Here is a 27,598-nt window from a genome sequence, read left to right as displayed (position 1 = left end):
AACAGTTTTTTGAACGAATAACTGTACACTGTAAGGATGGAAAATCATGAAACGATGACACAACCATTGGTACACAGTACTTAAGGAACTGAATGTCTGACACAGTCCCGACACACAATTTTTATGCATACAGCTTATTCGCATCACATAAGTGTACAGTGCGTTCGTGCCAAGCATACACAATGACAGCCCTCCATGAGACAGACCATGGTTCCTCCCACTTAGGCACAACCATGTAGACATAACATCTGTCTGTGTCAGGCATTCCTTTACAGTCAGTGACAACTTCCCACTTACTTGCAATATTCAATCTCATTGTTTCTGTCCTCTCTTCCACCCTGTACTCATGCAGATAAACCCTTTTCTCTGTCAGAGAGGTCACAAGCAGCTTTGATAGGGAATATTGAACACCTAGAATACAGTTCGGGTGTTGCCGGCATAGGTTTCTAGTGCTTAACATGGCACATTCACCAAGAACTTTTTACCCAGTGTTCATGGTAAACAAATTGACCACAGTTGTAAAATACTTTATTGACTGAAGTCTTGCACAACAGAAGTGTATAGCGACTTATATTATGCAAGACATCAGTCAACAAAGTATTTTACAACTGTGGCAGATTTGTTTACTATGAACATGTTGCAGAATAGTTGGGGATGTTACACAGATAAATTTTTTTGCATAGATCTTACTTGTGTGATTTCTGAGTGCTGACTTTCATAAAGATGTTAACTGTGTGGGAGCTGGACACAGGCTGAGGATTTTTGGGTGGGTGGGTGTGTAATGATATTTTGTGATCTGATATATTACACATTAGTTTATAAAACTGCAGGGTAAACATTTACTAGTTAAGATGGTCTATACGTTCCAATAATGATTTGTTTTATCTTGAAGATACTTGGATTATAAAAGTATGGAAGTTCACAGTACTATCCACAGTACACCTCCACAATGAATTCCCTACTTACATCTAAACTTTCAATGTTCAAAATTTTGCTAATTTATGCAAATTCTTAATCAGAGGCTTAAATAACTGAGGGCAGCACTAGGTTTAGAAAAATTAAGCCACCAAAAGTATTATGTCAGATCCTGGAATCAGCAACCATATTGGCTCAAATGGCAAAAGTTATTTTGAGTGGACCAGACTTTATTTACGAAGATCTCTTACATTAATGAGCTTCCAGGAAAATGACTTTGGTTGCTGGAAAGAATGAAATTAGGGCTTCCTAATGCATGATATCAGTCCTCTCAAAACCGCTGATTATCTCTCGTACTAATTTTCATACCACATCCTATTTTGGCAACTTTGGGTTCTCTTAATTAACAAGTTTTTAAGCAAAACTGAATATGTCAGTATAATCAACAGGCTGTAATCTATCACATGGATAATTAAGTTATGTGATATGTTGTATGAGCAGTAGTTTGGCTTTTTTATGTACACAACACACTATGTGTTTATAAGTAGATTTAGATGAAAGACAGGGAAAAAATTAGTTATTTAAAACAAGTGGAATAATATCAGTGGAGTAAATCCACTTTGCTATGTTTCATGATCATTGTTAGCATAAGCTCTACATGCTGTTCCATGATTGTGACATGAAGGAGCAACATTATTACATTATTACAGAGAGCAAGAATTCTGCCTCAGTTAAATGTATTTTGAGTATGGCAAAAAAAAAACCTATATAAAATGACCTTCAGCCATAAGGTGAACTCCAAGTGCAGAAGGTGAAATGAGATGTTTGATAGTGAGTCCAACCTGTCACTAGCTATTATTGGATTCAAAATTCCATCAAGTTGTTTTATTAAAACAGTAGCAGCAGTGTGAGTGGCTTGTTGGACACTTAACAAATTAACTTAGGTAAATACTCCATAAACTGACTACACTGGCAAAAGTTGGAAATAACTGAACACTTGCTCTTTGTTAGAATCTGTTGTATTTATTTGGTGTGGAAAGTTCTGGTAAAATATAAGTAATCTATACTAGTAATAATATTGTAAAACTCTTGTGTCAGTACATTGTAAATATTTGGCAAAAACTGACTGCAAGTGATGTAGGGTGTGTAACAAAATACAATGAGACTATTTTAAAAACATTGTCTGTTTGTGTGTCTGTTTGATCATGCTAATCTCCAAAACTACTAGACAGATTTTCATGGAGTTTTCATAGGTGACTTGAGCATAGCTTGGGGCAACATATAGGCGTCATCAGACTGTGGAAACAGGAAGATACCTTAATTTAAAGTTTTAAGAGTCTGCTTGTGACGTAGTACACCACAGATAAAGGGAGTGAGCAAGCCACATTTGTATTGAAGAATGAACACTACAAAGTCACAAGGTTTCAGTTGGGCTGGTAGATAACCTCTTCATAGACAGTATAGCACATTTTCAACTTCTCTATTCACACCCACCTGTGGTTCATCTTCATAGTCACCTTGGAGAAGGACAGTGGATATATTTTAACCCTGAAAATATTACAGATCATTTAGGAAACCCAGGATACACAACTTTGTTGGCTTACTTTCAGCTTTGTGAAACCGATTATTTTGCAAAAACTGTTGTATAATGAAGTTCTGTCATACTGTACTTATGACAAGCAGTGATATGTATTCAATTATAGAAGGAGTGGCAGAGCTTTATACAGCCCGCTTTGCTTATTTAAAGAACACATTATTGGAAGGGTATACACAGTTCATCTAAACAATGCCAAAAGTTTCTACATGTTCTTGCATTTAATACAATGAGGGGATCTATTTCTTTTGCGAGTCTGCTAATGGTTAATGGGATTGAATATCCCACTTACTGAAATGTTTACTGATAGTGACACGTACTTAATGATGACAAACACTGGGAGGATGCTCTGGTTAAAGCTTATGTTAACGACCGTCCACATCACTTGTGTCATTTGTTTGCCATTTTGATGTTTTTTATGTCTTTTCTGATGCTACAATGTTACGGCAAAAATATCAGGATAAGCTGCCAAGAAGACTTTTATAGGAATATTGGACAAAATATAGAAGGCGAATTGACTGATAGATTGCAAATTAGTGCTCTTAATCAATGCTTTGTGGCTATTCAGAATTTGGGTATGTCAGTAGAAAGAAATACATTTCCTCAGTACAGCTTGCCAGCACTGTTAGTAGAAGGCAAATAAATCAACAGAAAGTACACAGTGGAAATAAGTTTTAACATAGCAGAACTTGTGGAAACCTTGCAAAATGGTGCCCAAAATGTAATGGGAGAACAGTGCACAGTATTTAAATTCTGTTTTCGGATGCAGCTTGTGGTAGAGGAAAAACATTCCTCACTAAAATCATGTTGGCCCAATTAAGAGCCCAAGGAAAAATAGCTCTTTCCATGTCTTTATTAGTAATAGCAGCCACTACATCACCTGGTGTTAAAACTGCTCACACAATACTTAAAATCCCAATAGATTTGGGCTTGTGTGAACACACACTATGTGACACATCCAGGAGCAGTGACAAAACCAGGATTCTAATCATATAGCAGTAGAGGTGATTGATAGAACCCTCAGAGATATTCAAGAAACTGTTCCACCCATGGATGCTGTTGTGATCCTTTTTGTGGTATTTTAGGCAGACATTACCAGTGAGCAATAACGGATGAGATAAGAGCATGCGTGAACAGCTCAAGTCTGTGGAACACATAAAATGGATGCAGTTAACAGTGAATGTGTAGCTGTAAGTAGGAGGCAACATAGATGCACACAAGACCTCATTACATCCTTATATGTGATCAAATGCAAACAACTCATGAAAACTGTTGGAATTGTTAGAGGGCTACACTGACACATATAAATGATCAGGCTGCAAGAATTAACTCAGACATACTTACTCATGTTGAGACAGAAGATGTAGAGTGTATCTCTCTTAACAGAGTTATGAAGCAAGATGACTCTGCTAATTATCCAGTAGAATTTTTAAACATTTTTAGTGCACCTTCTTTCCCTCATTCAAAACTAATTTGAAAAATGGTGTCCTGAGTATTCTGTTGCGAAATTTAAGCCCACCAGAATTGTATAAGGTACAAGGCTTAAAACTACTTCCCTCCAATGCAACATCATGGAAGCAGAAATTTTGACGAGAAGTAGTGTAGGTGAGCGATTTTTATGCACCGAATCCTGCCCGTTCCTAACAGTTTCCCATATTACTTTAAATGTGTACAATTCCTGGCGACCTTATCTTACGCCGTGACCATAAATAAAGCACAAGGGCAGATACTGCATGTTGCAGGCAGAATCTATCATAACAGTGTGACACCCTGTCTCATTTTTTGTTACCCCATTGACAACAGCACCCCAAGTGGACAGCAAGCGACACTTCTAAAAACAAAATCAGATGAGTGCAAATACTAATGTTTATACTGATTTGTAATATATTTCTTACAATAGGTGGGTACAATGTAGTGCCATAAAAATTGACAATAACTAGAAAACGACACCACATTTGTCATTATTTATCTTCCTAAGGATGCTGGGAGGAACAAAATGGTACATTACATGACAGTTTATTTTAGATTCTCTGGTAACACACAGACATTTACTGAATAATGTTGTTTTCCTTTAATAACAGAAAATTGCTGGTAAGCACTACAAGACCTGACTTTTTGCAGAAAGATGTCTATATCTGCACACCAATGCTGAATTTTGTTTGCTACACTTTCAGCCAAATCAGTGAATGTGGAACATAAGGAATGTATATGGAATGTAATATCTACAATATTTAATGCACTAAATAAGTTGCCACAACTGTAGCTTAAGGGAAAACCACACAGGTTTGATAATAAATCATCAAAAGCAGTAAGACTGATTCCCAACACAGAATAAATAAATTCCACATTTGTTGCTAAATTTGAGCGACAAACTGCAAGAATCTTCAACACGTTCACATCTGAAGCAAAAGTAATTACATTTACAAAAATATTCATGTATTAGAAAGTCAAGTGAAATGTAAGATAGGATGAATCATTAGACTCCTTAAAAAATTAAGTGTTAAGGCTAATAACTATAGACAACAACAGAAATATATCTTTCTAATGCATGAAATATGTGTTTATATTCTCTTGCTTTCAGCAGAATAAGCTGCAAAGATTCACATATTTGAAAATAGTCTAGCTCATTGAATCAGTGTGATTAATCTGTTTTTACACGTTTATGATAATTCGTGTCTCTTGGTTATTTATTAATGCATGAAACACAAAAATATAACCACTATTTTTTTAATTAAATATAAAATAGTTAAAAGCAAACATTATCCTTACAGCATATGTTACTGTGTGCTTTCCGACCACTTGGAGTGGTATTCTCTCTCCAGCTCTCAAATGGTAACATCTTTTGCACCAGAGAGTATCATGACTGTATGTATTAGACTGTGTTTGTGGGTGTGGACCTTACTTCAGATGTTTTATAGAAAGAAGCTTTATACATCAAAAATAAATTCTACCCGTATGAAGTCTCAGGCACAGCTATAAATAAATATCTGGGCAACACTGGATTTCTCAGCTAGTTTAGGAGTAAAGGTAACGTGTCACTGAATAGCAGAGACATTGAGTTGTCAACATGCTTGTAAACAAGACTGAAAACATTAGTAGCTTTCGGCTCAATTCTCTCTCTCTCTCTCTCTCTCTCTCTCTCTCTCTCTCTCTCTCTCTCTCTCTCACACACACACACACACAAAACTAAACCACAAATACTTTACTGTATTTGGAGTCAGGAGGGTAGAAAAATTCAAAACATATATATGATGTGACATATGCCCAAATCTGGTGCAGCAGCTTCTTTATTGTTCTTAGTGGCAGAGCAATGGATTCTCCATGCTTGGCTTCAATAGCTGCTTCATAACTTATACCTCCCATCTCATTTTCTTATTTTCTCCATAGCAGCTTTTCTGAATTGCATAGGTGAGAGCTGTCCCCATATATTTTGATCCTGTAACAGCCAGGCCTCAATCTCTGTACACCCATTTCTATCCCTGTTCCCACAACTTTCCATTTCCCACTTCCTGTATCAGTATTTTATGCTCATTATTTCATTTGAATCCCTCAGTACAATTTGGTTCATAGGATTTTTCATCTCATGTAGTTCTCTTAATGTTTCCTTAACATTGTCCATCTTTTCTACCTTATCACCACATGCAGTATACTACTACTCCTTCCTACACCAGAATGAGATCTCTCTGGTGTTGTATTTCAGTTCATTTCTCCTACTGTTATCAGATATCATAGTTTTTTTTCCTTATTTCTGACCACATAAAACAGCCGTGATGATAAACATGACCTGTTGATAATTTTGGCACTATAACTTTCACACATGGGTAACTGATACACCCTGTGCTACTATGGGTACCACAGACAGACAATTATTGTTATTTTTAATGTGAGGTATGCTGAGTTCTCATTAAAACTTGGGATTCAGTATGATCTTTATTATTGAGATACACTTAGTGCAATGCTTTCCTGGATTTTATTAAAAACAGTTTACAAAAACCAATTATAAATTATTTTAGTTCCTGACAAGATGATACTTTTTAACATCAAAATAACATTGTTTAGCATTGAATAGTAACAATCTTTTAATATGCAGCTAGCTCCCCCAGCAACATCTCTGCTTCAGAGATACCCATGTATAAACTGTTGAATGGAAGGAATAATTTTGTGGGCATATTGACCTCAGCCACCATGGGAATCTCTCTGACAAGGCAGACAGAAAGGTCTTTGACAAACAGTGAAGTGGCAGTGCTTAGTAGACAGTGGGACTGTACAAACAAGGTAGAGGTAGCCCATGCTAGTAAAGTGTTATACCACATAACCTACTCTGTACTACTGGCGGTATCCTACCAACTCGTCCACCAAACCAGTTTCTGTGGACAACTGTTCAAGGATGTCAGTGCAGCAGGAGCAGTGTTGTCCATGTGCTAATCATTTATTTAAAACTGAGTACAACATTCAACAGTGCACTGTTTCTGTTGCTAACACCGGCCTTGTCACATCTCAACAGTGGCCACCGGTTCCAGACCTAATATTAGACTTTGAGGACAATACTGTCTCCTTTCAGCAACAGTTGCAAACTATATACAACTCTGCGCTGGCATTTTCTGCATCTTCCACACTGCGTATTTGATTCGAGCAACTATTGCCCACTCCACTGCAACCAGTTGTGTCTTACACAGATCTGCCGGCATGTTGCATAACATGTCAGCCGATGTGACTGTTCACCCACCTTTCTCATTGCAACAGTCAGGCATAAATTTAAAACTACCACCATTCGATGCTGCACAACCAGAATTATGGGTCATGACTGCGGAACATATTTTTGAGACTTTTGGAATTTCCGATGATGCCACCACATTTGTGCACCTTCTCTGCCATCTGGTGGCACAATCTGAACTCATCAGTGGCATTATCCTGACCCTGCTAGAAAGGTATAAGTATGGCATAACAAAAGCCATTGTATTACAGAGACTTTCACACACTCCAGAACAGCAACTTCAGGTGGCCATGTATGAGCATCAGCATCAGGAGTTCACATCATCTCAGCTTTGGTGCAAACTCTGTGCAACCATTGATGTGTTTCTTATGTGAGAAATGACATTGTGGACCCCTTAGCTTGTCTACCCAGCCCATGCCACATGGCAACAACACACTAGATACCACTCGCCCCCTGATTGATGGCTTACTGGTTTCCCAGCCTTTTCGGCAGCACTGCCTGTAAGTGTTGCACACCCTGTGATTACCTAAACATTGTCAGTGGTCCAATATAGATGCATCAACTCATGTAGAAGAAACAAGTAACGTTTGGCTTTTACACACTGCACAGGCACACATCACCACAATGGTGCCCATGCAGTGGCGCCTCTTTGTGCCCGACCTCGTGAAACATCAGTAGTTTGTGATAGACGTGATATCATACATCAGCTCCCTGCCATAACTCAGCTTGCTGACATTTGCACCAACAGTACCCTTACACCTCCATTCAGCAAACAACTCGGAAATCACGGTACATGGCACTACTGACTACACTGTGCTCCTTTTGCCAAGGCTGCAATGCATTCTGTGTTGTGTACATCACTGAGCCAGTCATTGGTGTGGACTTTTACACTTTCACCAGCTCTTTGATCCACTGATGGACACTGTTTCTCTGCTTTGAAGATAGTTGTAATAAGCAAAAGCAATATCTGCATCTGCATCTACATCTACAGAAATACTCCGCAGATGACACTTGAGTGCCTAGCAAAGGGTTCACTGAACTATCTTCACAATAATTCTCTAATACTCCAATATGTAACAGCCTGCTGAAGAAAAGAACACCTACATCTTTCTGTGCAAGCTCTGATTTTCCTTGTCTTATTATGATGATTGTTTCTCCTTATGTGGGAGGAGAAAGTTGGTGACTGAAATTTCATGAGAATATTGTGTCACAATCAAAAACACCTTTGTTTTAATGGTATCCATCCCAAATCCTGTATCACGTCAGTGACACTCTATTTCCCATTTCTCGATAACAGAAAACATGCTGCTTTTCTTTGAACTTTCTTGGTGTACTCTGTTAATCCTATCTGGTAAGGATCTCACACTGCACAGCAAAAAGAGGATAGACAAGCATAGTGTAGTCAGTCTCTTTAGTGGATCTATTGCCTCTTCTAAGTGTTCTGCCAATAAAACACAGTATTTGGTTTGTCTTCCCCACAACATTTTCTATGCGTTCTTTCCAATTTAAGTTGTTTGTAATTGAAATTCCTAGGGATTTATTTGAATTTATGGCCATTAGAGGATAAATATACAATTGTGCAGCTGATGGCACAAATATTCATTTCTCGAAATATCTAACAGCCAAATACAGTGACCTACGAAACATTCTATAACTTATCCATACTTTCTGCTCTGAATGCATTTATTTCTTCAAATTCTGCATACTGTACAAGCCTTCCATTCTTCTTAAGTTCAGATTGGTTAATAGCACTTCTCTGGTATGAGGAATTCTTACTATTACAAAGAAAGCACATATTGGCAAAATAAAATAAAAAAATAATATTACATAAAGCCTGTTCAACAATGGAAAGGATTTCATTTCTGTGACTATCAGTCTGCCAGCTTGTTTCCTTCTTGTCTTCATCCCTGCGTGTATCAGTTACTGCCTGTGAACTTTTCCAAGTTGGCTCAGTATTCTGGTATTTACTTTTAGCATTATTTAATATAATCATCTTAACTTTATCCTCAGCACCAGTAGCCATTACTTTTCTGTCAAGGTCAATTATTATTCTATTGGGTACCATCTATTCAAGCCCCAATTCTTTGCTTCAAATCTGCTACCACTAACATGGACTGTTAGAAGTAGACTCCATCAAAATCAGAGCTAAATAATATTTTCTCCGCAGTCTTATTTCTTTTGAAACCTGTGACTCCTGTAAGGTGAACATTTTTTACAGAAGGATACTTCCATTTTTTGTGGTCTTCCTCCCAAATTCCGTTGGGTATTACGCTAGCTTGACTCCCAGTATCCACAACCATACGTACTCTTTTCTTCATTAGTGTTCCTGTCACACACAAATTATGTACCGGTACTGAGGATTCCTCTCTCCAGCTATTACAACAACTCATTCTTTAACAACTGATTTTTTTTTTTGGAATCTTAATAGTGCTGTTCTAAATGACTGTTTGACTTTGAAGTACTTGGCTAGTGCATGTCTTCTGTTGTGGTTATAGTTTTTTTTCTCTACTGACATCCAAAAAATTTGTCCTCTTGGTGTCAATAATTTTTCTAGAATTGAATAAATCATCTAGGTTATCTAGAAATTGTAATAATTGTTGTGTACTGCTCTGCCTTTTCTCACACAGTCCCTCTGACACTCTATTTGGTAAATGACTGGTGAGTATTTCTTTCAAATGGGGCTTCTTAATCAGTTCATTTAAATGCTTCACTTCATTCAGACAATATTCTCCTAAATGTTGATAACCACACACCCTTTCTCTTTATGACATCAGGCTAAAAACTTCAAAGCCTAAGTTTCTTTGTGCTTCTTTGACCAGTGCTTTGATCTGAATCTTTGTGAAAACTCCGTAAGTTCACCGTACCTCACTGGTACCATAAATCAAACACTTTTCTGAATGTGCCAAAGGTTTTGATATTGCTTTCTAAAAAGATCTTTAGAATACAGCGGGATGGACGTCACCATTTGATTTGAACATTGGAAAATTGTATATACCTCCCTTCTTTATTTCATATTCAAACTCTTGTAAAATAAGCTTCATTTCCCTCTAAATTGCTGTTCACTACTGGAAAATTAACATGGGAGAGTGGTTCTCCCAGGTTCCTGCATGCAACTGGAGAGACATGCTTAAAATTTTTACATTCCTCATAAGCTGAGGAGTAAAAAACACTGAACCACATGATGCTGGCAAGCTCAAGGGTTTATTCCTTGAGTCACACTCACACTGTCAAGCATTTCATTGTATGATTGTAACTTATCTTAGACCCATCTCTGAGGCGTGGCAATTTTGGCATCCTCACTGTCCTTGAATTGCATAATATGTGTTGACTTGTTGTTCCTTCTTGTTAATGTTCTTTTTTTGGTATTGATTTAATGCAGGCAGAATTCTGCTCTCCATCCTGTTTCACTTCAGCTACTTCTTTGCCATACCTACCCTGTCTCACTTCCAACTGAAAAATTCCCTGATTCTATTCAAGTTTAGGTTTGGATATCTCATGATTTACAATTTCTGTGTGGTCCTCAACAACCATTCAAAAGCACAAATTCTGTATCTTCCCTTTTAATACCTCCAACACCAGTTTTATTTCTTGTTTTATGTCCTCTTCCGACTGCCTTAATTCCCTTTTTCATTCATTTTTTACCTTGGTCATCTTCTCCATGATTTATCTAAACATTTCATGTGCGTTCCCCTACATGCTGACTACCATTATACACTAAAATAAGCCAACAGAATTTTAATTTCTGCCTCTATCAGCTTTAGTTCTTTATATTTTCTTTAACTATTACCACTAAAAATATTAAATAGTACCACACTCCAAAAAGCCTCAACATTCAATACTACTGAGAACACAAATAAATAAATTGTTTATCACAGACTAATCCGTTGTTCTCTGCAGAATGAGTGTAGAACAGCATTTGACATCTGGCATGATACCACCAAACTGCAAACGTTGAATTACAGCAGTCTCCAGTAGCTCGATTATCATGGTGGGATGTCTACATGCTCTTCTCCAACTGGTTGAAATTGTGTGCACAAACTTTCAGAGCATCGAAGATTACAGTAATGACAAAATATCTTGCCAACTGAGTCATGTTCAAGCACAGGTGATATTTCCAGAAAATTTCTGATTATATTGGCTATCATTCCTAACAAGCCTGGCTGTCACATTGACAATTATATCAGATACCATAGTTTTCTTTTTTTTATTTCTGACTACATAAAATAGGCATGATGACAAGTGATACATGTGTCACACAGACTACTAAAAATTTTGGCCCTGCACAACTTACATATAGTGGTATCTGATAGCCATGTTTTATGTTTTCAAACTCATGTTGACATTCCTTTTTCCAGCATCTTTAATTTTTTTATTTTTAATAATTGTCTCATATGACCACAGACCATTGTTTCTTGTGGAAAAAGTCACCAGTTGAATATGACTAACTCAAGAAAAGCCTAAATATGTAACAGTCACAATATTATGAAACGGAAAGTTGCTACTCGCCATATAATGGAGATGCTGAGTCGCAGATAGGCACAAGAAGTAATAGTCACCTTCAATTAATTTCATTAACTTAAAAATGCAATACTGGTAAGAATTGTTGTAAATTCTGTGTACAAATTAGGGCCAAGGTATCTTGGACAATGAGTGCATTTGTTTTATCAAAATTAGTAAACTGAATGGCGTAGTGCTGAGTCAAAATAAGCATCTAACTACCCCTCTCTCAAAACTAAGCTTATTCATCCCAAAAAAATTAAACAAAAGTCAGGGCTAGCCCTAATTGACACTGCCACTTTCCAACCTACCAACAAAAATAGACTTTTCCTCTAAAGGTGTTGCCATCTTTATATAATAAAAAATCCTACAATATGAATCTACACAATTTTGTACCAATCCTCCTCAAACACAATGTCGAGCTTGTGAATTAAAACATGCTATCCTCCTATGTTTTAATATAAATGTATACAGCATTATAGGCCACCAACCCTTACATTGAATGGGTAATTCAGTACGTAAAGGAAGATAGATTTTCAAGGGGGATTGGAATGCAGTTGTAGGGGAAGGTGTTTCTTCTACAGGACAATATGGGCTTGGTAGTAGGAATGAGAAAGGAGAAAGACTGATTGAGTTCTCCAATAAATTTCAGATGGTAATAGCAAATATTCTGTTCAAAAGTTAAGAGAAGGAGGTATATGTGGAAAAGGCTGGGACATACAGGAAGATTTCTGAGATTACATCATGGTCAGGCAGAGATTCTGAAATCAGATAATGGATTTCAGGGCATACACGAGGGCAGATATAGACTCAGATCACAATATGGTAATGACAAAGAGTAGGCTGAAGTGTAAGAGACTATTCAGGACGAATCAAAAAGGACAAAGCAGTGGGATATAGGTTGGTTGGTTTGGGGAGGGAGACCAGACTGCGTGGTCATCGGTCTCATCGGATTAGGGAAGGATGGGGAAGGAAGTTGGCCGTGCCCTTTCAGAGGAACCATCCCGGCATTTGCCTGGAGTGATTTAGGGAAATCACGGAAAACCGAAATCAGGATGGCCGGCCGCGGGATTGAACCGTCGTCCTCCCGAATGCGAGTCCAGTGTCTAACAGTGGGATATAGAAGTACTAAGGAGTGAAGAGAGACACATGAAGTTCTCCAAGGCCGTACATACTATAATAATGAATAGCTCAGTAGGCAGTTCAGATGGAGAGGAATGGACTAAAAAAGGAAATCATAGAAGTTGGAGAGAAAAACATAGGTACAAGAAAGGTAACTGCAAAGAAACCGTGGCTAACAAGAAATACTGCAGTCGATCGATGAGAGAAGGAAGTGCAAAAATGAGAAACAGAGAAACTGAGGAATACAGGAATACCAGTTATTTAGCAGTGAAATAAATGGGAAGTGCAGGGAAGCTAAGGTGAAATCACTGCATGAAAAATGTGAAGAAATTGAAAAAGAAATGGTTGTCAGAAAGACTGACTCAGCATATAGAAAAGTCAAAACAGCCATGGTGAAATTAAAAACAAGGGAAGTAACATTAAGAGTGCAATGGGAATTCCTCTGTTAAATCCAGAGGACTGAGTGGATAGGTGGAAAGAGTACCTTGAATGCCTCTTTGAGGGGGAGGATTTACCCGATCAAGTGATAGAAGAAGAAACAGAAGTTTACAGGGAAGAGATAAGGGATCCTATATTAGAATTGGAATTTAGAAGAACTTTGGAAGACATCAAATCAAATACTGCATAAGGAATAGATAACACCCAATCTGAATTTCTAAAATCACTGGGAGAAGTGGCAACAAATGATTATTCACATTACTGTGTAGAATATGTAAGAGTGGCGATATTGCAGCAGAATTTTGGAGAAACATCATCCACACAATTCCCAGCTGACAAATGCAAGAATGTTGCTGATAAAGAAGAACGGAAAAGAAAATTGAGGGTCTGTTAGGTCATGATAAGTTTGGCTTTAGGAAAGATAAAGGCACCAGAGAAGCAGTTCTGGCGTTGCGATGATAATGGAAGCAAGACTGAAGAAAAATCAAGACACGCTCATAGGATTTATTGACCTAGAAAAAACATTTCTCTTTGAAAATGGTAAAAGATGTTTGAAATTCCGAGAAAAATATGGTTAAGCTATAGGGAAAGGCAGGTAACATACGAGGGTTGAATGAAAAGTAATGCCTCCACCTTCGTTAATTGGGTTTGGATGGGAATATTTTAATAAATCAGATGCAAAAATAATCCTTAGAATGTGATCTTCAATTACCGGTATTCATGTTTCCATATAATCACTAGCCCATTGGATACATTTCTGTCAATGATGAACAAGTTTTCTGAAGCTGTCACGGAAGAAGTTGACACTCTTTTTCCGCAACCACAGTCTCACAGTCCTCTCAACATCTTCAGCAGAAGCATTATGATGTCCCCATAGATCGTCTTTTCATTATCGGCAACAGATGGAAGTCAGATGGTGCTAAATCTGGACTGTATGGAGGGTGCCGTGTGGTGGTGAGATTCAGTCTCTGAAGTTCTGCTGTGGTGGCACGTGAAGTGTGTGGTTTGGCATTGTCATGCTGTAGGAAAACATTTCCCTTTTCCTTTTGGACTCTTGTTAGCCATTGTTTCAGAGTTCACAGAGTTTTGATGTAATGCCTGCTGCATACCAATACTGCCAACTGTTGAATAGTAATGAAGGTGGAGGCATTACTTTTCAGTCAACCCTTGTACATTATGTACAAGAACCAAGAGGGAACAATAAGACTGGAAGATGAAGATTGAAGTGCACAGATTAAAAAGAGTGTAAGACAGGGATGTAGTCCTTCACCCCTACTGTTCAATCCATACATCAAAAAAGCAATGACAGCAATAAAAGAAAGGTTCAAGAGTGGGATTACAATTCAAGGTGTAAGGCTATTAATGTTAATATTCACTGATGACATTTCTATCCTCAGTGAAAGTGAAGAAAGTTACAGGATCTCTTGAATGAAATGAACAGGCTAATGATAATAGAATATAGACCGAGAGTAAATCAAAGGAAGACGAAAGTAATGAGAAGTTGTAGAAATGAGAACAGTGAGGAAATTAACATCATGATTGGTGGTAAAGAAGTAGATGAAGCGAAGGAATTCTGGTACTTAGGCAGCAAAATAAAAATAACCCATGATGGATGGGGGACAACATAAAAAGCAGACTAGCTCTAGCCAAAAAGGGTATTCCGTGCCAAGAGAAGTCTATTAGTGTCAAACATAGGTCTTGATTTGAGGAAGAAATTTCTGAGAATGTATGTTTGGAGCATAGCATTGTGTGGCGGTGAGACGTGGACTGTGGTAAAACAGGAACAGAAGAGAATCGAAGCATTTGAGATGAATTTCTACAGAAGAAGTTGAAAATTAGGTAGACTGATAAGGTATGGAATGAAGAGGTTCTCCACAAAATCTGCAAGGAAAGAAATATATAGAAAACACTGGCAAGAAGAAGGGACTGGATGACAGGACATCTGTTAAGACATCAAGGAATAAATTCCAAGGTCTGAGAGGGAGCAGTAAATGATAAAAACTGTAGAGAAAGACAGAGAGTGGGATACATCCAGCAAATAATCGAAGATGAATGTTGCAAGTGCTACTCTGTGGTGAAATGGTTGGCACAGGAGAGGATTTCGTGGTGGTCCACCTCAAACCAGTCAGAGCACTGATGACTGAGGAAGAGAAAAAAAAAAAAAGAAAAAAGAGAGGTCACCAAATTCCAGTGCCTGGCCTTTACTTCCAACTCTCAATAAAATTTATATAGACCACTTTTACTGTGAACAAAGGAATGCCTTTTAATTTGTTACAATCATTATAATAATAAGACCTTCACTCTTAGTGCCTGGATATCCTTGAATTTATGTGTAGATGACTGGGAGCTTCTGTGGTCTGGGTATCTCTGGTAGATAGCTCTGTTGTCATCATGCCTCATTCAGGCAGTGTACAATACATGCAACATAATAATCACAACTGCAGTTAAGGATAAATGTATCCTTTTATGTAGCAGCTCAGCATTCCGCATGGTGGAAATGTGTGGAAAGAGAAACACTCTCTGAAATCAGAGAACAAAGTGGTATCATATACTGTCCACCCCTTCTCCACTCATCCCAATTTTCCCCTCACCAATATCTTGTTTGTCTAACCAAGCTATGTGGTGCAGTGGTTTTCACAGTGTTTATGTATTCGGGAGGAGCTGGGTCCAGATCCAAGTACGGTCATCCTGATTCAGGTTTTCTATGGCTTCTCTAAATCAGTTAAGGTGAATGCGAGAATGATTCCTTTGAAATGGACCTGACCAATTTCTTCCCCATGTTTACCCTGTCTGAGAGTGTGCTGTCTCCAATGCCCTCATCATCAGTGGGATGTTAAATCTACCTTCAATCCTTTTTCGTCTCATCTACTCAACTCCACTCACTAGAAGACTTCACAGCTGTCTCTCTGCAACACAAGGACAATGTAACAGTGTGTGTCTGTGTAGTCTGAAAAAGAATATTCTTGTTTTTGTGACTGTTGACCACTCATCTCCTTAAATACAAGGAGAGGTGTTATATTTACTCATTTCATCTCTTGTATTCCACTCAGAATTTTTCATATTTTTTACTAAGTTAGTAACTTTACTAATTTTTAGCCACATTTGATCTGATTTGTGGGGAAAAATTAATTTAATGTAGTTAAGTTACTTCAGTTTCCTCATATTGCTGTCAGAGTAATGTACTAACTGTGACTTATCTCAATCTAGTTATTTGTTTTCTGTTCACTAATTCTCTAGTCACCTCATGATTTTGTATTTGCAGTTTATCCTCAAGAAAGGGCTTGATAGTTTCAGTGTGCTCAGTGTCATCAGTGAAGTGTTCTCTATGTCTGAAATAGTGTGTATTTTCAAACTATGAATGCTGTTACTCTTAAACTCTGAATGGCTGGTTAGACAAATGGTCTAGTTATTACTTGATGAGGACTTCTTTACATCTGCAGCTGCTCTTGTGCTTGAACGTGCAAACAGTTACTAAATCACAACTTTTTCCTAAATGATGGGAAGTTTTTCTTCTGATAACAGCTCTTTTATGTCTTCTATTACGCTATATGATCTAATGGAAAACCACATTTACAAGGAATGTTGGTATGTTCAATCTGATGGTACATAAGTTCAATCTGACATTACTAATGATAGTCCTCTACAAAGCACCATTGTCATGGCACATCCATTTTCTCAATGGCACATCCCACTTCTCTGAGCTGGGACATCATAGCATGGAGTGACTGCCCAACCAGTAAGTACCACAGCACATAACAAAGACTGCCATTATCATCCTGCCTTTGAGATGTATGATGACCATCTGTACCAGTGTTCATGCACAAACACCAACTACTTCCAAACAGTTTGCTTTACCAATTGATATGATACACCACATCACTCACAAGTTTCATTAATTGGTATGCCATTTTTTATTCAGTTCTAAGGTCTAAGCACTCATGCTTTTCTCAATATATTAAGGATCTTAAAAGAGGGGCTTCATAATATATTAAGAGTCCACATGTTACTTGCCTTACTAAATGTTTTATATATGCAGTGTTACTTTATCATTTCTTGAACTCAGTTACATGAGAAAACTGGGTCAGGCTGCATTTTGTCTCATACTTTAACAGAAATGGGAAATCTTTTGCCAGGAACAGCTTGACCAAACTCTACCAAACCCAGCCATTATTTCCATGGCTGTGGGATATCTTGATTGAAATGTTATCCTTATTTGAGCTTGTTTCAATACATAAAAAAGTAATTCATAGAGATGAAGAATATTGTGAGTACATGGTGGATATTCAGTGTCTCTAATATTATTGTAATTTTTAAGTTAGCTATCACAACACTGCATACCCAGAGGATGTGCACATGTGGCTTATTGCCATCTTTTGAAATTTAAGAAAGGTTGAGAGGCATAGGAATATATGCTGCAAGATCACACAAACAATTGCCAGTAGTGAAACGACTCCAGAATGTGTGCCAATGAGATCTCAGGACAACAGTGTGCTCAAGAGAATAAGCACAGATCGTTCCATGGGGGACTACACCATGACAAGATTATAAGATTGTTTGACTGGCTCTAGCAAATAGATTGATGACAATAGCTGAGATCTGGACAGAACTACCACTAAAATGTTCCTGTTAGGTGGGTTGTGGAGTTAAAATGGAGTGTGCTTTGTCTGTTTAGTTGATCAATAAATGGTACATAATATTGTTTTTGAGGCTGCCTTCATCAAGAAGTAATTACAATTTGGACCTGCTAATCAGTTCTGAATAACTGTGCTTTTGTTGTTCTTAGTGGACTTCTTTTCCTGTGCTTTGTCTTTAGTGTTAATGGCTGGAAGAAAGTTGTAATCAGTATCAAATTTGTGTTCTGACCAAGAAAATTTCTTCTTTATATACCAATACATTAAAACTTCAGCATAAAACACCAGATATCTCCCATTAGTTACTTATAATACAATAGTATTACAATAGCTTGTCTTTTCTTGGTTGATTAGACTGTACAATGTGACAATCAGACATCAGAAAATGAATGTGAGAATGACAATTTAAAAACTTCTTTTGTTTCACTTCTGTGATGTCTACAACTACATAAGATACTCTGCAAGCCACTATACAGCACACGGCAGAGGCTAACCTGTACCATTACTTATTACAAGAGTAAGTCAATTATTATCTGCAGAGTAGTTATAAAATGTTACTGTAATCAAATAGGAAACTTAACAAGAACATCATTTTTTAACATAGTCTCCTTGCATTTCAACGCACTTGGTCCATTGTTGTACATGCTTCCTGATGCCCTTGTAAAAGAAGGTTCTCCATTGAGCTGAGAGCCTGGAATGCACTGCTTCTTTCACTGCTTCGCTCGAGGCAAATTGACGGCCCCTTAATGCCTGTTCGAGTGGACCAAACAAAAGATAGTCAGAAGGGGCAAGATCAGGACTATATGGAGGATGATCCAGTACTTCAAATTCGAGTTTCTGGAACATTTCAGCAATGAGGGCAGCAGTATGCAGACAGGCATTGTCGTGCAACAACACAACACCTTTTGACAGCAATCCTTGGCATTTGCTTTGAATTGCAGGCTTTAGCCTGGCAGTAAGCATCTCACTGTAATGTACACTGTTTATTGTTGTGCCCCTTTCTCCATAATGTTCCAGTACTGGACCTTGTGCGTCCCAAAAATCTGTAAGCATCACTTTTCCTGTGGACAGATGGGTCTTGAACTTTTTCTTGCTAGGCGAATTTGGATGTTTCCATTCCATACTCTGCTGTTTCCTCTCCGGCTCATAATGATGGATCGATGTTTCGTCATCAGTAATGATCCTGTCTAAGAAGTTGTCCCTTTCATTACCATAATGATGCAAATATTTTTTGCAGATGTCCAAGCGCATTTGTTAATGCCACTGTGTGAGTTGTTTTGGGACCTATCTTGCACAAACTTTATGAAACCCAAGTCTGTTGTGGATGATTCCGTAGGCAGAACTATGACTAATTTGCAGACAATGTGCCACTTTGTCAATAGTTAATCATCTGTCTAAGAGAATCATTTCACGTGAATGCTTAATGGTTTCTTCATTTGTGGTAGTAAACACTCATCCGGCTCCTTCATCGTGCGTAACACTTGTGCGACCATTTCAGAATTTTTCAATCTATTCGTAGACACTCTGTTGTGGCAAAACACTGTTCCTACACTGTACCGAAAGTCTTCAATGAAATTCGGCCCCTGATACGTATACCTTCCAACCATAAAAAATGGATCACTGAACGTTGCTCTTCTTTGGTGCAAAAAGACAGCACGGAAGCGATAATGAAACTAACCTAGCAGCTTGAAAATTGCAATGATATAACAATAAATAAACAAAGCATGCATCATCAATGTAAAATGACAGTACTACCAAAACAAACAAAAATATAACTAAATTGCGGATAATAATTGATTTACCCTCGTATTTCCTTTCCTATTCCACTCACAAATAGAGTGAGGGAAAAATGACTGACTGTATGCTCCGTATGAGCCCTACTTTCTTGTGTCTTATCTTCGTGGTCCTTACGTGCAATGTATATTGGCACCAGTAGAATTGTTCAGCAGTCAGCTTCAAATGCCAGTTCTCTAAATTTTCTCAGTAGTGTTTCTCAAAAAGAATGTCACCTTTCCTCCAGGAATTCCCATTCGAGTTGCTGAAGCAACTCTGTAGCACTTACGTGTTGTTCGAACTTACTGGTAACAAATCTAGCATCCCACCTCTGAATTGCTTGAATGTCTTACTTCAAACCAACCTGGTACAAGTCCCAAACACTCAGCAGTACTCAAGAATAGGTTACACGTACATCCTGTATGCAGTCTCCTTTACAGGTGAACCACTCTTTCCTAAAATTCTCCCAATAATCTGAAGTCAACCATTCACCTTACCTACCACAGTTTTCACATGCTCATTTCACTTCATATTGCTTTGCAACATTATGCCCAGAGATTTGAATGACTTGATTTTGTCAATCAGGGCACTAGTAATAATGTATCTGAACATTACAGGTTTGATCTTTCTACTCATCTGCAGTAAATTACATTTTTCCACCATCATTTTTCCATTCATCACACCAACTGGAAATTTTGTCTAAGTCATCTTGCATCTTCCTACTGTCACTCAACTCTGACAACTCACCATACACTGCAGCATAATCAGCAAACAGCTGCAGATTGTTGCCAATCCTGTCATCCAAATCATTTATGTATACAGAGAACAGCAGTAGTCTTATGACACTTCCCTGGAGCACTGCTGACAATACCCTTGTCTCTGATGAACACTCGCTGTCGAGGACAATGTATTGGGTTCTATTATTTGAAAAGCCTTTGAGCCACCCATATATCTGTGAACTTTTCCATGTGATAGTACCTTTGTTAACAGCCTGCAATGGGGCACCATGTCAAAATGCTTTCCAGAAATCTAGAAATGTGGAATCTGCCTATTGCCCTTCATCCATAGTTCTCAGTACATCATGTGAGAAAGGGGCAAGCTGAGTTTCACACAAGCATTGTTTCTACAACAATGCTGATTTGTGCAAATAAGGTTCTCAGTTTCAAGAAAGTTTTCTATGTTCAAACTTAGAATATGTTCAAGGATTTTGCAGTAAACAAAAGTTAGGGATATAGGTCTGTAATTTTGCTGGTCCATTCTTTTATCTTTCTTACATACTGGAGTCACCTGGGCTTTTTACTAGTCACTTGGAACTTTGTGCTGGGTGAGAGATTCGTGATAAATGTAAGCTAGGTAAGGGACCAAAGCCATAGAGTATTCTTTGTAAAATCAAACTGGGATTCCATCCAGACCTGGTAATTTATTTGCTTTCAAATCTTCCAGTTGTTTCTCTACACCAGGTATGCTTATTACTATGTTGTACATACAGGAGTCTGTCTCATGGTCAAATGACAGTATGTTTGTGCAATTTTCCTCTGTGAATGATTTGTTGAACACTAAATATAAAACTTTAGCTTTCGTTTTGCTATCTTCAACTGCTATACCAGACTGGTCAACAAGAGACTGAATGGAAGCCTTAGACCCACTTAGTGATTTTGCACATGACCAGAATTTTCTCAGGATCTCTGCCAGATCTTTTGCTAATGTGTGACAGTGGTAGTTGTTGTATGCTTTGTGCATAGATCTTTTCACAGACCCAAGAATCTCTACTAACTTCCGCTTGTTGTCATTTTTGTGTTCCCTTTTGAACCAAGAGTGCAACAGCCTCTCTACTTCCTCAGCATCCACCAAATTTTGTTATTAAACCATGGTGAGCCTTTTCCATCTTTTATACACTTCCTAGTCACACAACTCTCCAGACCACAATTTACAATCTGCTTAAACTTTGCCCATAATTCCTCTACATCCACCTTACTGGAACTAAGTGATGCCAATTTACCGTCTAAGTGAAATGTTAATAACTACTTATCTGCTCTGTCTAGCAGAAACACTCTCTTAGTCTTCTTGACTGATTTATTAACTTCCATAATCATAGTTACTATAATGACATCATGATCGCTAATCTCCATTTCTGTATTTACTTTGTAAGTAAGGTCCGGCATATTTGTAGCTACAAGGTCTAAAATATTTCCATTGCATGTGAGCTGTTGAGCTAGCTGCTCCAGACAATTTTTAGAAAATGTGTTAAAAAGTATTTCGCATGACTGGCTGTCTGTATGCCCCACAATGAATCCATAGACATCCCAGTCTATACTCGGCAGCTTAAAGTCATCTCCAATCAGTACTGCATGCTGTGGATATTTATGCGCTATTGACCATAGACTTTCTTTGAATGACTCTACAACTGTTACAGTACAATCGGTTGACTGGTAAAAACACCCAACAATTAACTTGGTTTCACCTACACCTGTTATCCGTGACCAGATGACTTCACTGTCACACTCAACTTCGGCCTCACTAGAGACAATCTTTTTGTCAATTGCAATGAACACGCCCCTTCCTATGGCCTCTAATCTGTCTTTCCGATATATGTTACATGACTCGCCAAATAACTTGGAGCTTTCCAGTTTGGGTTTCAACCAGCTCTCAGTCCTAAGAATAATTTGAGTGCAAGAACTTTTGTGGAGGGCAGTAAATTCGGGAACTTTATTAAAAATACTTCAACAGTTTACTGATAAAATTGTGACAGTCAAATTGTCTTCATTTTGAATGCTGTTTGACTTTCATTGCTCCATACTGACTGGCAAGTGTTCATCAGAGTTACTCAAACTACTGCCTAGCCTAAAAAACCCTCATGGGCATTCCACAAGTACTCTGCTACCCGAGTAGCTGCTACCTTTGTGTAGTGCACCCCTGACCTATGAAGGGAAGTCATACAAAACCCCACATGATAACACAAGTCTATAAACTGCAGCCAAGACTGTCAGAGTTTAGGAAGCCTTTGGTTGAGACCTTCCACTTGGCTCCAAATCAAAGGACCCTGATCAACTCTGGGAACGATGCTGCAAAATGCGAGCTCTGCTTGTACCCGTGCACGAGACGAGCAGTCTTCACCACCTCCACCAGCAGCATGTACAAACTGAGGATCGCCTCAGAAACCATGCAACAGCCGTTGTTGGTGCCAACGTTAGTGACAACATGCAGATGACTGCACCCTGCATGCTCGATAGCCACAGGTAAGGCTGCCTCCACATCTCGGACGAGGTCCCCCAGCAGACATACCGAGTGCACATTGGCTTTCTTTCCATCACTATTTTTATTGTAAGTGCCATTCTTCCATGGCCGCAAAACGCCTCTAAGCCACGATGTTTAAGAATAAGTGGTCCATAGCAGGTGGAGACGCTAAACTTGTCATCCTGTCTTGCAGATATGCTGCACCCATGAACCCCACATTACTTGCACGTGATAATAGAACATTTCCCTCACAATATACTGTCTGAAACTTTACTATTAAAAAAAAAAGAATTATTAAATATGATGGTCATTTTCTCTAAGATGATATGTTACACCCCAGTTGAGGCATAGAGTTGCCATGCATTGTTTATTGCTGACATCTCACCAGAGACAACAGAAACTTGCATGTTGTAGAGCCACAGCCAACTATGGTATTCAACAGTGAATCTTGTTCTTGTTTGTGGCAGTTGGATTGACGCCATAAATGTTACAGTAAAAGGTTACGGGAAGCAATGATTCTCGAGACCCAAACCTTTCCAGCTTCTCGAATCATGATATGGAAAGCCATTTGATATGATGACAGGACTGATTTATTACTAGTTGAAGGGAGGATGAATGCTTACTAGTATGTGTCAAAACTGGTTAAGCCTGTTTCATAGCCTTCATGACTCAGGTACCAAATGACAAATTACGGATGTGTGACTGGTCTGGCTGGCCCTGGATTTGTCTTCCACAGATCATGCCTGGGATGTGATGGGAAGACATGTACTTTATACCAACCTCCAACCAGCAATGTTCATGATGAACATCAGTTCTGAATGGGAGAAAAGTTTAATCATTTAATACCCCAGTGATGAACACCCCACAAAGTTTGTTAAATATTGAACTGGTGCATCATGGTGTAGCCCCTTCCGTTTCTGTCAGTGTATTTTGTACCAATGAGTTTGTAGTCCACTTTTTGTCAGATGGTTGAATTTTATGTTTTAGAAGGAGCAGTACAGCAGTTTCAGCATTTTGGAGCCAGTATAGCCACTGTTACTTTCTTCTGAAGCTTCAAGACTTACTAGTAAATGATGATTATCATCCCCTTGTGAGTCTCACCCACCCTTCCCTGTTCTCTCTGCAAAAGAATTAATTTACACCAAAAATTGTCACAGATACAGTACTACTTCTTGTCCTTTTTAAATGTTCAGTTGAATGTAAGTTCCAAATAAGTGTACTGTTTTGATACCATTTTTGTTACTTCATAATGTTTCATCAGCAATGTATCTTAGCTCTTCCTTTTTTTTTAGGTTGTAGGACAATGTGACAAAAAATTTATTATCGTATATTGTAGTTTTGTGGAAGACAAAGTACCTCATGTAATAGGAGCTTTTGATCAGCATGCAGTACATGAGAGGATAAGACTGGAAACATTAATGAAAGGTAAAATGATTATAATATAAACGAATACTAGACTTTCTTGTTTTCATTCTAGCCTCTGAATTTGTGTTTATGTTGTCACAGAATACATGGAAGAAGATAGAAAGCATACATTTAAAGCAACAGAATTGAAATCTGAAATTGTGCTTTCTTTAAACAGCAAGGACTGTCGAATTATGAAAAACTTTGAAGAAGAGTTTAGGCGACTTGGCATATCTTATGAGGTACTTAATGATAACTGTGTCAGTGTGAAGAAGGTGCCCACTTGTCTGTATAACAGAGAAATAAGAGAGGTAAGTTTTAATCAGTATTCATTCTGAACAAGATGAAATGATAGAGAGAAAAAGACACAAGTGCATGTGCTCTCTCTCTCTCTCTCTCTCTCTCTGTCTCTCTCTCTCTCTCTCTCTCTCTCTCTCTCTCTCTCCCCCTCCCCCTCCCCCTCCCTCTCCCCCTCTCCCTCCCTCCCATCGTGTGTGGGTGGGTGGGTGGAAGAGAGAGAGAGAGAGAGAGAGAGAGAGAGAGCAGAGAGAGGGGGGGGGGGGGGGGTTGTAAAAGAGAGTGGGCAGCAAAAGGTGTAGGAAAGATTGAAGATTGATTGTTGTGAATGTGCACTGTTTTGAAATGTTTGGCAGATTAAAACTGTGTGCCAGGCTGAGACTTCATGGTCAATGGTCTTGCCAACTGAACTATTCAGGCATGACTCATGACGTTGTTCCATAGTTTTATCTTCCATCATTACCTGTCTCCCACCTTCCAGACTTTACAGAAGCTCACCTCTGTGCCATAAAATAGTAGACCTGGAAGAAAGGATATAGTGGATATTGTTTCCAGAATAAAATTTTCATTCTGCTGCAAATATTGTGCTGTTTTGAGCAGATTAAAACTCGAACTGAGAACCATGCCTTTTATCGGAAAGGCACTTACTGACTGGGCTGTCCAGGTACAACTGATGACCTGCCCTTACAACTTTACTTCCACCAGTATCTCAGGTTTAATCTACAAGGAAGTTTCAAAACATTTGCACTGTGCTGCAGAGTGTACATTTCATTCTGTAAATGATCTCCCAAGCTGTGGCTAAGCTGTTTCTCTGCATCATACTTTATTTCAGGGTTGCTATTCCAGCAAGGCATGCAGGAGAGTTTGTGTGAAATTTAGAAGATAGGAGAGAGCTACTGGCACACAGTTTTGATTTGTCAGAAAGATTTGATTGAATAGAGAATTAAGACTCTAGATTCACATTCAGCAGTAGTTCATTCCCCCATCAGGACCTCCAGATCATGGTTTTTCATCATTTCCTTAACTGATTTTGATAAAATGTCAGGATGGTTCCTTTGGAAAGGACTCCACATAGTTGCTTCCCCACCCTTCTCCAATCCAACCTTGTCCTCCATCTCAAATGATCTTGCTGACAAAGAAACCATAAATCATAATCTTCTTCAACAGAGAAGGAGAGGGAATTAAGGATCAAGTAAGGTAAGAAAGCAGCAAGTAGTAATTTCACTGAAACTGTTGTTTTTCTGTTTGTGTGATTTTCAAATATGCTCTTTCTTTGTCTGACTGTCTCAAACGTCATTAAAAGAGAAGCAGTGCAACATTGGTGGTACAGGCAACTTTAAAGGATTTTGCTCAATAACAATTGTTAGACAATTTATCAAGGGGTTTAATGAATAATGTGCAATTTAAATGCAATGTTCTTATTCATATGACAGTAACTTTTCAAATGTATCTTTTTTCCTTAAGGCATTTCATTTCATATGCTGGACTGTCGTGACATTGGCATATGGTGTCTTAACATTTGTTTTTGCTTGTATAATGATTGTTCACCATTGAAAATGTTTGTGCTTTTGAATTGGTTATGTACTGTTATTTTTGAAAATCATGGAAACCAAACCATTATTTTAAGAGAGAAACTTCAAAAGGAGTAAGTCTAGAAACTATTCTCCTCAGTGTTAGCTCGTATATAGGCACTGTTGACCTGCGGCATCCCCTAGTTCCACTTGACATTAACCAATGTGTATATATAATAAATGTAAGTGTGGTGTGCCTTTGCATGCCGCCAAAAGTTCGGGAAAAAATTTCACTGCCCCAGGGGGTTTATATTGTGTAGTAACCCCCCATCCCCCATACACGAAGAAGGTTTTGTTTGGAACTGCATGGGTTAGTTATGGAGGTATGGGTGTCTAAAGGGGCATTTATTCATGACAACATAAAAAAAAAAAAAATGTAAGTGTGGTTTGTCTGTGCATACTGTTATAACTCCGTCACACTTTCCTGCAGCTCCATGGGGATTATATGGCATGGCATTACTCCATCCTTGAAGCAGGTTTGGTTTGGAAGTGCAGGGGTTGGATTCAAAGATATGGGTGTCAAAAGAGGGGAAGCAGCTTGGAATTGAGTCTCAGGGTGGTCGGGACTGGCCAGAATGTTACTTATAGAATGTTGGGGAATGCTGCAGAATGTTCCAAAATGTTATAGGATCTTCCAGGAGATTTGAGAATAATCCAGATCTTCAAGGTGATCTGCAATTAATGGGAGGTGCACTACTTACACATTCTGGGCATGTTTGGCAAATGCTTCCAGCTGTTTCAAAATCAGATCCAGCAGATGAAAGCAACACATGTTTGAAGAAATTATTATTATTATTATTATTATTATTTTTTTTGCATTGTTTGAGGAATATACAATTAAGTACAAATAAAGAGTTCACCTATACAGTTATGGAGAAGCAGAGAATTTTGTCGGAAGACTACTACAAATTGGTGAGGACACTCAAACAGTTGATTGTTTAACTAGCCAAATTGAACTTACAAATGATTTATGTAACATTGTCAGCAGCCCCAATGAATTAATAGATAAAGGTTTTTCTGAACATTGTTCTAAATTACACGAGATGGTTATTCATGAGAGTCATTTTAGTGGTAAGAAATTAAGTAGTTGATGATATCAATTAAAAAATTCAAAATAAGAAATGGCTGTGAGCAGTTCACAAACAATATAACTGAAGCAAAAATAATATCAGGAATATATAAAGGAAAAACAGCATTTTGTCCAATTATTCCGCTTATATCTACTGTGCCGTCATTTCAGTTCAGAAGAATGATTTCCAGCAGCATTCAGTATCACTGCAAATAAGGCACAAGGACAAACATTAAGATTTTATATTACAAGGTGTACAACTTTGCTTCTGCGATTTTCTCCCCAACATTTGAGGCTTTAATGAAACAAATTGGTTACACATGTATCATTCAAAGTTCT

At 38.2% G+C, this 27,598-nt stretch overlaps 1 protein-coding gene across 2 annotated transcripts in view; it reads left to right on the top strand.

Moving 5' to 3' along the window:
- LOC126259962 (DNA mismatch repair protein Mlh3-like) overlaps positions 1–27,598 on the top strand; it is a 169,167-nt gene that overhangs the window by 120,516 nt on the left and 21,053 nt on the right. For both annotated transcript variants that reach the window (XM_049957073.1, XM_049957074.1), the window contains 2 exons: positions 24,211–24,343; positions 24,425–24,633. In XM_049957073.1, the coding sequence (XP_049813030.1) occupies positions 24,211–24,343; positions 24,425–24,633 (342 nt within the window). The remainder of the gene's footprint in view (positions 1–24,210; positions 24,344–24,424; positions 24,634–27,598) is intronic.

The sequence above is a fragment of the Schistocerca nitens genome, chromosome 5 (assembly GCF_023898315.1).
Source record: "Schistocerca nitens isolate TAMUIC-IGC-003100 chromosome 5, iqSchNite1.1, whole genome shotgun sequence".
Classification (NCBI taxonomy): Eukaryota; Metazoa; Arthropoda; class Insecta; order Orthoptera; family Acrididae; genus Schistocerca; species Schistocerca nitens.
This window is presented reverse-complemented; position numbering and strand designations above follow the sequence as displayed.